General features: G+C 42.4%; 1 protein-coding gene across 4 annotated transcripts; it reads right to left on the reverse strand.

Moving 5' to 3' along the window:
- Positions 1-269: 269 nt before the first annotated feature.
- Positions 270-6,208, reverse strand: LOC134536551 (cytochrome P450 6k1-like). Of its 4 annotated transcripts, none has more exons than XR_010075800.1 (2): positions 4,849-5,185; positions 270-601 (listed from the first exon to the last, which is right to left on the reverse strand). XR_010075800.1 is itself a non-coding variant. In XM_063376295.1 (2 exons), the coding sequence occupies exons 1-2, from the start codon at positions 5,971-5,973 to the stop codon at positions 3,502-3,504; spliced, it is 540 nt and encodes a 179-aa protein (XP_063232365.1). In that variant the 5' UTR covers positions 5,974-6,208; the 3' UTR covers positions 323-3,501. The 4 variants fall into 4 exon arrangements, 3 of the variants coding, with proteins under 3 accessions (XP_063232365.1, XP_063232364.1, XP_063232366.1); XM_063376295.1 differs by lacking the exon at positions 4,849-5,185 and adding an exon at positions 5,466-6,208 and having other exon boundaries at positions 323-3,533; XM_063376294.1 differs by lacking the exon at positions 4,849-5,185 and adding an exon at positions 5,466-6,208 and having other exon boundaries at positions 323-3,546.
- Positions 6,209-11,780: the final 5,572 nt, after the last annotated feature.

Raw genomic sequence — 11,780 nt, forward strand, 5'->3', positions numbered from 1 at the left:
ATTTAAATTCATGTGTACACTTTATAAAAAATTCATTTATGTGCTGTGGCATGAAGAAAATGATGACACATTAAATATTTAAACACTAATATTTTAAAGGCATAAAATCTTGCACTTTCTTTCTTGTACCAATAACTGACTATGTGTTTTAAAGATACCTGTCATGTTAAAAGGTAAAATATTGATTATGAACGTTCAGCAAAAAATAGTTACACTTTTCTTTCCATTCAAATGACAGCATTATTTTTCCATATGAATCACCCAGGTTTGATAATTTTTGAAGATAATAGACAGTCGTGAAATATAAGGTTGTAATAACATACTCTTTTTATTTCTCCGTAAGTAAATTTTTATTTTAACTTTCTTAGTTACTATCAATTCAATGGCAATGAAAAAAACTTCTAAGTGAAATTAAATAAAGCACAGTTATAACAAAAATTTATAAAATAATTCATTTTCATTGAGTGTCAAAAGAATTTAATCTACAAGCAAATGTCCTAATGTCTTCACATGCCAGCATCAAACAGAAAATAATTCTTCCTTTACATGGGGTGTCCAAGGAGTGTACTTTTTCAGCTCATTTTCTAATTTCTTTACATGCCTGCAACAAACAGAAACAATTTTAAAGTACTGAGAATGTAGAGAATAAGTCATACAAATGGCAATCTGGAGACAAAGTCCATTACAGAAGCTGTCAAGCAATAAAGTAATACATAGTATTTAACAGAAACTATCTGGCAGAAAAATAATATTCATGGCAACATAATACACACCATATGGTCAACACATTTCATTTGGTAAGTATATGTATAATTTGATAAGCTCAATAGTTTTGGTAGGCCTATCTTATTTAAATGTATACTGTTCATGTATTCACAGCTTTCACTATTTTTTTTTGTTTTTAATATTTGTCAAACATTCAGTTACATAAAAAATTGGAAATATTGTATACCTACATCACAAAGAGTGTTTGGTGATTTAATGCAATGGCAAAATTAGCACCTACACAAATTAATTAAAAAAAAAAAAACTACTACTGCTTATAAATACAAGTGGTAACAATAGTTAACAGCACTTAGCTCTTAATGTTTCTCAGGGAGATGTATAGAATATAAACGTGTGGTGATTGTAGTAGTGACTGCATTTTGCGATACTGTATGCTGCAACACTAAGTGAGATTAATGGCAGAACAGTAAATATTTTTTGTGTAAACTTAAGACAAGCAGCCAGAAAAGTAGGTGGTTTATTTTTCTGATTTTATAAAATGTTATAGTAATTAAGTAGTAGTGTTTTGTGTTCATTGTAATTTTACAGTTTATCAGATTTTTTGCAAACAAGAAAATAAAAATTACAAAATACCTTTTGCTTCCTGAAATGCTTTGGAATCATTTTGTAAGACAGCGCTGTGTTACATCAAGCAGTCTACCAATAGTTTTATAGTTTTAACATTCATGATTGCGATATCGCAAGCGCCGCCATGTGCGAGTCCCTGCTGTGCTTGCAAAAAGCTTGCTTCAATAAAAACAAGGGCCTCATAATCAGATTTTGTCACATATGGAGTTATGTGTTTCTTGCTGCAAGTATTGCTCTCTTGGGTAATGACTGAAAAACATATCAGGAAGTAAAAAAAAAAAGTTATAATTTTTACTCTTCTTACTTTTGTTGATTAAAACAATCTTGTGCAGTTTTAAAAATGATAAACAACTTAAAGTACCTCAACATTCTCTTGGGAAATATTTCGATACATGTCAGGATGTGAAAAAAAGTTTTTCAGAATTTTTTTCTTTATTCATTTAAAAGCCGCAAAACAATACAATTACTCTGTGCATTTTATTTGCTGTTAGGAGAGAGGTGGGTAATAATCTTACGTTGTGGCTTTTCCACAAACTAAAAAAAAATTAGACAAAAACTTTTTTTGACACTAGTCATAGCCCTGAATTTATCCTGAAAACAGACTTTAAATTCCTACAGGTTAGCAAGTAATCAAAGTTTAAAGCTTACATTATAATACCTGTGCATTCACACATACCTGTACGTTCTTAAAGTACAAACACTGGAAAAAAAACTTTTGGACGGAGGACATTCATATGCTTCTGTTACATCAGATATATATCTTGAGAAATAATAATGAAATGTAATATATCTTCAGTATGGTGTTCTATTATACTAGTACAGGAAGGGCTTGTTCTTAAGTATAGAATATGATACCACAGGTAAAATATATACTGTAGTAGGTATGTTCTAAATCTAGAATAAGCATGGCCATAGCATAAAATACATTACCAGAAAGCTAGTTTAATACACAAACATATTTTGTGCAAAACAAGCATTAGAATACTCCCCAACTAAAACCCCCATATAATCATGCTAGTCACATAATAATGCAGATATGGTAATGACATAAATGTGCCATGTTAATGTCGTCATTAATGTGATAATGATATTGTGATACATACTTGTCCCGAAAGTGAAATTGGTAAAAGTTCCGTATAACATATTCAAATTAATCCCTTGATCCAGAAGGCATGATCTTGTATACATAGTTCCTGTGGTACATTTTGCTTGATGTTTTGATTTGGTACATTGAAAGAACATGGGCATACTAACTTGTGTTATTACAATTTATATATGAATGTAAAACAGTTACAAATAAAATTATTTCACAACACCTGAGATAATTTGTTTGTCTTGTGATGTTCTAGTATTTGTTATGTCCATACTCTTTCGACGTAACAAATTAAAACAGCAAGCATCTTGTACCACAAAACCAAGGGATCAATTTGGACACGTGATACGAAAAAAATTACGTCAACCTAGGCTAAACTTTAAAACCTGTAGAGAGAAAATATGAACTAAATGATGATACATATCTCTTAATTTACACGCAAATCTGAAAGTTAGTTAAAGTTCAGTATCGCATATCCAAGTTTTTCACTTGATCCCGAGGTACATCATGCTTGCTGTTTTAATTTAGTGCGTTGAAAGATCCTGAACATAACGAATACTTGTAATATAACAGTGAATAATAATCTTAAGATTATTACTAAATATGCACTTTCTTTCTATGAATTAAACACTTAACCTCACAATTATTATTAATAAGTGTTTTTGATATCCACCAACATGGCCGTGCTGTTATGAAAATAAAAGCAAAGTCCCGAAGTTGGCCGAAGGTGAAGTCTTCAGGCATGTTCGGGTTGGTCCTCAACCCTTTGTGAAATGTAGGCTTCCCCGGCTTATAGGGACGAATACATTAGAGATGCATTTATAAAAGGTCTCTCATCGAACAGTAGGTATCCGACAACGTTTGTTAGAAAACGCAACTCTTAGCCTGGATGAAGCATTTGCAAAAGCACGATAATTAGAATCAGCTCACATAATTTCTGAATCCTATATTCCTAGCCAGACACCTTTAGCCTCAACTGAGCCGGTTCAAAAACCAAATTATCCTGTAACCGCAGCCAGCAGTAGTCAGAAATGTTTCTTCTGTGGGTTCCCTCGTCATCCTCGTTCTTCCTGTCCAGCGCGAGAAGCTACATGCAAACTCTGTGGTAAGAAAGGCCATTATGCAAAAGTCTGTAGGTCAATTAAGCCCAAAGATCGTACTGCCCCCTTACCTGACTCTCCTCAAGACACAGATAACTTCCCAACCCAACCCAACCCAACCCAACCCAACCTAACCTTTCCTAACCTAACCTACCCTAACCAATTTACCCTAACCTAACCTTACCTAACCTAACCCAACCCAACCTAACCCAACCCTACATAACCTAACCTAACCCAACCCAACCCAACCAAACCCTACCTAACCCAACCTTACCTAACCCAACCCAACCCAACCTAACTTAACCTAACCCAATTAACCTAACCTAACCAATTCACATTAAATTTTTCTAGTAGATAACATTTCCACACATTTGAGTAAATTCCAAAGGTTTATTTAGATGGTTTATGTGCATTTTATAATTGGAAATTGTTTCTATTCGAGTAAACTTATAATGTTAAAATGGGTTATGATGCTTTTTGATCTTTCCTAACCTAACCTAACCTAACCTAACCTAACCTAACCTAACCTAACCTAACCTAACCTAACCTAACCTAACCTTACCTAACCTTACCTAACTTAACCTAACCTAACCTAACCTAACCTAACCTTTCCTTACCTAACCTAACCTACATGCAAGTAAGGGTGACTCACAAAAATTTGTATAAGCCAAACGATTAGCAAGTAGTCAGTAGATCGAAAGTCTGAGAAACGTCTGTCGATCAAACGATTTTCGGTCTAATGCCATGCTAAAGAACCAAACATCACTTTGGATCTCCATTTATTATTTTTTTTCTCATCAATGTTCTGGAATCATATAAAATTGTCGGAGATGGACAAGGGTGAAACAATGAAACTGAACAATGAAATAAATCACTGGCAGAGGAAATGGGACTACCACGATAAAACCCACGCTAGCTCTTGGGAACATCTACTTGCGAAAAATTACAGGCTTGACACCTGTATTGAAACGTAAACTGATCGTTTTGATGAGAAGTGAGTGATTTGACCACTCACCCACTCTTGGTTACCAGGATATTTATGAACTTTAATATAGCATTTTTATTGTTGCAAAGTTTTTTAATACACTTGGTGATTTACTGTATGCATAAGCGCAAGAAGAGTAGGCTTATGGTAGTTCAAAGCCCCTGGAGACTAAGTTAAATACATTAAATACTCGTTATGCACTATATAACCAGAATATTACCAAAACAACAATTTTGACTCCATGGAAATATTTTCAAGTTTCTGCAACCCTGTTATGTCATGCATTTGGTAAAAATATTTTTTTAAGTACATTATACCTTTTGGATGGTTAAACTTTTAATAAAAAACTGAGTAATAAAATAGTGCTACTGTAAGATATTTTCGCTGTAAAAAAATTCCTCTACAAATCCAAGTTCTGGCTGCACCGCTGTTGTATGTAAACTGCAAGAAATTGTAAATAAAATTACCAGGTAGTGTATGGATGTAATTTAATGTACCAAACGGTAACGATGTTGCTTTTTATTCCATGCTACCTCTCCTATATTTGTTCAATTTATATGTTTAAAGTGTAGTAAATTAACCATACTTGATACATTTATAATACAGAGTTTGTAAAAAAATTTGAAGGAAATAAAGCATGAGAAAATATTTCAGTACTTGCCAGAGAAGTGTAACATATAACATCGGTAACGAGAAAAAAAACACACTTTAATACGAAACTCGGACACGAAATATAACATAGAGTTCATTAAAATAAAGCCGATTGTGATAAATATATACGCAAATTGTGTTATCAGCTACATTTATTCACGTGAATTGTCCATAGTTTCCACACCCACCACTAGAATTAGTTTCCGGAGCAGCTAGGTCAACTATTGGATCATTTTATTAGCAGACCGAAGTCAGTTTACACGTATTAACAGACTTTACTTACTGACATCAGAGCCGTCGGTTCTAGAGACTTCCGCGTTCATGTATCTGCTGCCCTGCTTGATCTCCTCCTGATCCTTCTCGTCTTCTGCGCGCACCTCCCCATCCTGCTGGAGCTGCATCAGGAGGTCCACGAAGTCCTTGCAGACAATCCCACTGGCCCTCCGGTGGTCCACCATGTCCCAGAACGTCCTCCGGACAAAGTCAGTGACGCCGATGTCGAAGACTTTCGCATGGACGAACTTTTGCAGCCAGGGATTGAAGATGATGATCGCGGCCAATATTATCTGGAGACCTTTGGGTTCCAGCAACATTTTCATCTTGGAGATGAACTCGCAGTTGGGGTTCCCCAGGCCGTTCGCGTTGATGCTGAAGGAGCAAGACGCGATGGCGTCCATGGTGTATCTGGCCATTGTGTCCTTCACTACAACAGGCCTCCCTGTGAAGAAGAAAACTCTCTCAACTTCGGGGAAGTCCCTGCCCCTACAGTCATCCTCTCTGAACAATAACATACAGACACATAATGAGGAAATATCAATATACAAATGAACAAAGCTGAAAAAACAATACTAAGTCGGTGGGAAACTTAAAATTGTGCTCCAATTGACTCGGAGTTGTGAATAGAGTAGGTGCCGTCATTTGTGTCTTTGAGCAGTGTGTTAGTTAATCTATTGCTCAGTGATGCAATGACAAATCACCCCTTATAAACTGATGGTGCATTCAATTATCACTTAAAATTTCAGATAAAATTACTATTACATGAGAAGAAAATACTCTTTTATTACAAGCAATTGGTTCTAAAAGCTTCCTATAGTAAGTTTTAAAAAATAAAGTTTTAAGTGATCATTTGCTCCAATTTTATTTTTTTTAAATCGTACATGGTCCATGAGATATGATTTACCTTCGGAGACCTCCCGGTCGATGTGCCTGACCAGTTTCTTGCTGCAGTCTTCCACCAACTGCAGCATCCTCCTTATCTTGCCCGAGATGAAGGTCGGGCTCACCTTGATCCTCAGGTGCTTCCACTTCTTGCCCTTCGCCGTGACGAGACTCTTGGCAAACAGGGGTCAATGAATCGCGACTCGCCCGAATTGAAAGCAGAACACGCGTGTGCGAATAATAAAAGGAAAACTCGCGACCGTAACTACAAATCAACAAGCTCGACTGCAAAGTTGAGAAAACGTCTCCGCATGGCAAAAGTCTAAAACCTGTGCTAATACCGCGCCCGCTTGTCTCATCGTCCCGGAGCGGCGTCACCAAGACGTCCGTCGCCTCTCGTGCTGGGTCCACGACTGCCTCCCGCTAGGGCGGAGCGATGACACTCGCGCGACCGCTGTCTGCCGAGTCCTGGTGACGACTGACTCCCACTCCCCTGCTGCGCCTCAGCGCCCGCGTCTCCCCCCCTTCTCCACGAGCCCGCGGAACACGCTGATTGGTCACAGGCGGAAGCCGCGGCCTTGGCGCCCGGTGAACAATTAAAACTTATAAAATACAAAACCCTTCATTACAAAATTAATTATAATAAAAATATACAAAAAACATAAAGCAAAAATATATTTATAATAAAATAATAAGTCATATCCTGTAAAGAAACACAAGGTCACACATCACCGCCACTTGCGTCGCACCACACACTCAAGAGATGGCGCTGGCGAGGCATAACGGCCTGAAGGAGCCGTGGTCACCTGGCTGTAGCTCCGGTGGTTGTTGTGTGGTCCGCGGGGTTATCTGCTGAGTGTAGGCCCTCTAGTGTTCTCGCGCTGTTTTCAGCTCAATCTCTTGCTGCCACAGCGATCCTCGGGGTCTTCCCCTTCATCTGTCACTCCGTGGGCCGTCCATTCGCTGGCCATGGGCAGATTGTGACCTTGGACCATTTGTGCTGGGGACATCCCTGTGGCTGCATTGGTCCTGCGGCGAATGCAGAACAGGGCCTCCACTATGTGTTCTTCCCATGTGGTATGGTCATCCCCCAGATGTATGCGCATTTGGACATTCAGCTCCTGGTTACGTCTCTCTGTTGGGTTGGCTCGTGGATGGTAAGCCGGCGTAGTCCGGTGTTCCACTTGCCATGTCCGACATAATTCTTGCCACTGCCTTCCAATGAAATGGCTGGCATTGTCCGTCAGGAGGTCCCTCGGGTATCCCCATCGTGGAAAGAATTCCGTCTGCAGGATTCTCACAATGGTTTTGGCTCGGATGTTACTGGTAGGATATGCTTCTACCCATCGTGTAAAGAGGTCCGTGACCACCACCAAAAACCTCTTCCCTCTGGCAGTATGGGGATACGGCCCCATAACATCCAGCGCGATGGACTGGAATGGGGTAGTGAGGAGGCGCGGCTGCTGCTGCTCAGTCCCATCACTCCACCGTGCCTTTCGCTCCTGGCACTTCTCGCAGGTCCTTACATACTCCCTTATTTCTCGGGCTATGCCGGGCCAGTGGTAGTGCTGGCTGGTTGCCCGTCGGGTTTGGTCCACTCCTGGATATCCTGCCAGGTCATGATCGTGCATGAAGCGCAGAACAGCTTCCCGTGCTTCCAGTGGTACATAGGTGCGCCACTCTTGGTTGGTTCCTATCCCCTTCGTACACAACATTGCCCTCTCTCATGGTCCATATCTCATCCAGTCCTTCCACTTGCTTTGCCCGTCGACGCTCAGCATCTGGGGAGGTGCATTGGGCGTCGAGAACCTGTTGTTTGAGTTCGATCAGGTCCGCTGGAGGTGGGTCATCATCTTCTCCCACAGTGAGCAGGCGACAGGTCGTGTCTCTTGGCCTGTGGTCGTGTGCCCTATGGGAAGGTGGCAGTATTTCCTCCCATGACATGTCATCTTCCAGGTAGGAGCCCTCATCAGGGTCTCGGGACAGGGCATCCAGCAGCTGGTTTTCTACCCCGAGCTTGCTCTTACATCCCTGAAGTGTTCGTAACCATGTGAGATATTGGTTAACTGTGCATAGCACAAATGGCCTCCCCGCCAGGTGGGGCCGGTACTTCTTAAGTGTCCATACCACAGCTAGGCACTCCTGCTCATTGCCGTGGTAGTTCCTTTCTGCCTGTACAAACTTGGCACTAGCATAATCGATGATGCACCTGTCTCTCTTTTGGTCCAATTAGTATAGCACTGCCCCCACACCGTCAGTGCTTGCATCTGTCTGGACATTCAGCACACTCTCGGGGTTTACTTGGGACAGTGTGTGACATCTGGAGAAGAATGTTTTCAGATTGTCCAGTGCTTCCTGAGCAGCTGGGGTCCATTGGTAGCGTTGTCGAGGTGACAACAGGTCTGTCAGTGGGGTTGCGAGCATGGCGAATTCTGCGATATAGTTCCGTAGCAAGTTGGCGAGGCCCAGGAACCATTGCAGCTGCTTGCGTGTTCTGGGGGGTTCTGCCCCTACAATCTTCGCTAGGTGTACCGGGTGGGGCCGGTTGCCCTCAGCATCATCCACCACGTGCCCTAAGAATTCCACCTCTCTTAGTCCGATGTGGCACTTCTGGGTGGTGCAGGTCAGGTGGTGCATTTCAAGCCACTCCAGGACCAGTGACAGGTGGTGCGCAAGGTGCTCCCAGGATTCGGAGTACACTATCTAATCATCGAGGTAGGCCACCACGAACTGGCCGATGTACCCCTATAGTACGCGGACCATCATAGTTTGGAATGTGGCTGGTGCGCACTTGAGGCCGAATGGCATGGCACAGAACTGGAAGTGTCTACCATTCCATACAATAAATGCTGTCTTTTCTCTGTGGCTTGGGGTGATTGGCACCTGCCAGTAGCCAGAGCATAATTCAAGAGTTGTAAATACCCGTGCATTGCCTAGGCTTGCCAAGGCTTCTTCTACACTGATATGTGGTGGAGGGGAACTGATCGTAACCCTGTTTAGCGGCCGAAAATCCACACAGAACCGCATGGTTCCATCCTTCTAGGTCGCTAAGACAATGCGTGAATTATATGCACTATTCGATGGCTATATAACCCTATCTCACAACATTTCTTGCACCTGCTCTTATATCACCCGTTCCTACCGGAATCCATATCCTCTGGGGGCTTCATATATGAGTTCGTCATGTGTGGTAGGAATTTTGTGCTCGGTCACTGTGGTGCGCTTTAGTGAATTTGCAGTGGCAAATATGCTTCGTCTTTCCCACAGGAGTCGCCTAACCTCATCTTGATATTCGGAGGGTACCTGATTGTCCAGGTCTTCCAACCATGTGGGCTCCCCCTCGGGTGGTGGTATGCTTCCTAGTGTATATACTGCCAGGCACTCACATTTACCTAAATTTACCAGGCCTGATGCTGGCGAAATCAAGGCATCCTGATCTGAAAGCTTAAGGGCTTAAAGGCGAGGAGGGAGGTCCATAACATGGCTGGGACTGCGGAAAGGTGTTTCGGAGCAGGTTTTATTACTGGAAAAACATTATGATTAATGTTTGCATTTAATATTGCCAAAATAATACTGACGTGTTAAAGAGTAAAGGAATAAGACAGCATGACAGACTATGTTTGTCTGTTAAGTTTACAAGTTTACCTTCATTAATGACATAAATAGTTAGACACAGTTAATAGTGACTTTAATAATTGACAAAGAAAATACACGATGAATATTTAGGTGGACAAGCCATCTCTCAAGGCCAAGAAAAATGCAAGCGACGCCTGCTTAACAGTGCGTGGTCCCTAATCGGACCATCAAAAGGGATGTTATGTCCACACAAGACAAACACCTCAAATATGGAAAAGTTACATCAAGTGAGACTTCAAAGGCAAAAAATACGCGAACAACAACATAATGCGTGCAAGGAAGTTACATGCTATTACAAAATTACTTAAATTACTTTACGTACTTTACGTACATCGACGCCTCAGGGGAGAACAATTACAACAAGTTAAGTTCATTAAGTAAATTCAGTTAAGCCAAACATAATTTTCTAGGTGGCGGCCGAAAGGGAATTTAAACAAGACAACCTATTATTTTACGTTACATTAAGGCAAGGGCCACCGCCTCACTCGCAAACAAGAATAACACTTACATTATTTCCATATATATTATTAACAGACTACATGCCAAAACAGACAATGTAGCTACTCAAGCTACTGGACTATACCAGACGAGACGAGTAAATCAGGCTAACAAGAAGGAATTACCCCCTAACAGCAGCTTTTATTAAATCGTCGTGGCACAGCGCGCATGAGCCAACCCCAGGAGGGGAGGCGAGGAGAAATCAAACACACACTAGGAGGGAGAAGGAGGAGGGGGGAGGCGCGCCGACGCCCGCGCCGACGCCCGCGCAGACGCGCGATGTATGATGGTAGCGGACCTGACCGCTATAACTCCCCTGCCCTTCATTACCGTGCCCGCCAACATCGCAATAATGAAGTTCAAAAGTTCAATTCCAAACGATTTCAAACAATTTACACAATACTTGAAGTGTCCACGAAATGGTTTAACTGCAAGTCCATACCAATAAATTTCAAACATGTAAACCAACGTCCAAAAATACATGCGATTACATACACCAAATACATAGGCCAAGTTTTCTTGAATGAATAAAAAGGTCAGTTACATAGACCAGGAGGCATCTTCAGCGCTGAAGACTAGTCTTGAAGTTGCGGGACGTCCCAAGAAAGTTCAAGTTCAAATGTGATTTTGACCACCAAAATCAGTAGAAGTCGACAGGCAGACGCATCACTGGGCACGGCAGCATCAGGCGTCCCCAAAGCTGATAACACCCAGGCGCCTGGCTGACTCGGCTCTTCACCTCGCACCCCTGTCGAGCGGGTTGCTTGCTCACAGGGCGAGGACTTCCAGGTGCAACCACGTGCGTCCAGCTGACTCGTTTCTTCACCTCGCACCACTGTCGAGCGGGTTGCTTGCTCACAGGGGCGAGGACTTCCAGGTACAACTGTGTGCGTCCAGCTGACTCGACTCAAGACGAGCGGGATGAGAACCGCCACCGCCGACGCCGACATGCCAGCACGCCAGCACCGCAGAGTAGCCGGCCGCTCGCTCTGCCAGGCACAGCATCGAGCGTACCGCCGCGATTCAAAGAAGGTTCTTCAGGGCGGGCCCCTGTCCTTAGAGCCAAGGAAGAGCGGCACAGCAACATGCTGATGCTGCGTTCCGGGTGACGAACTCGCATCGATGTTGTCACGACAGCAGAAGAGGCGGGCGGCCTCGTAGACGCAGCGGAAAACAGACGGGCACCAGCGACCACGACGGAGCGGGCAGGCTGAGGAGCGTCAGGTCCACAACGGCGCGAATCCTCTTGTGGGCGTGGTGTCCGCGACGGGGAAGGGGGGGGGGGGGGAAACGGAATCAACCAAAC

Source organism: Bacillus rossius, chromosome 11 (assembly GCF_032445375.1).
Source record: "Bacillus rossius redtenbacheri isolate Brsri chromosome 11, Brsri_v3, whole genome shotgun sequence".
NCBI lineage: Eukaryota > Metazoa > Arthropoda > Insecta > Phasmatodea > Bacillidae > Bacillus > Bacillus rossius.

Excerpts from the sequence above, each read along its gene's own strand:
- LOC134536551 (XM_063376294.1), bottom strand. The coding sequence starts at position 5,973 with ATGTTATTGTTCAGAGAGGATGACTGTAGGGGCAGGGACTTCCCCGAA. Across the intron at positions 3,547-5,465 it reads AACCGACGGCTCTGATGTCA|AGTTTGCATGTAGCTTCTCG; the intron begins GTAAGTAAAGTC and ends TTCTTACCACAG.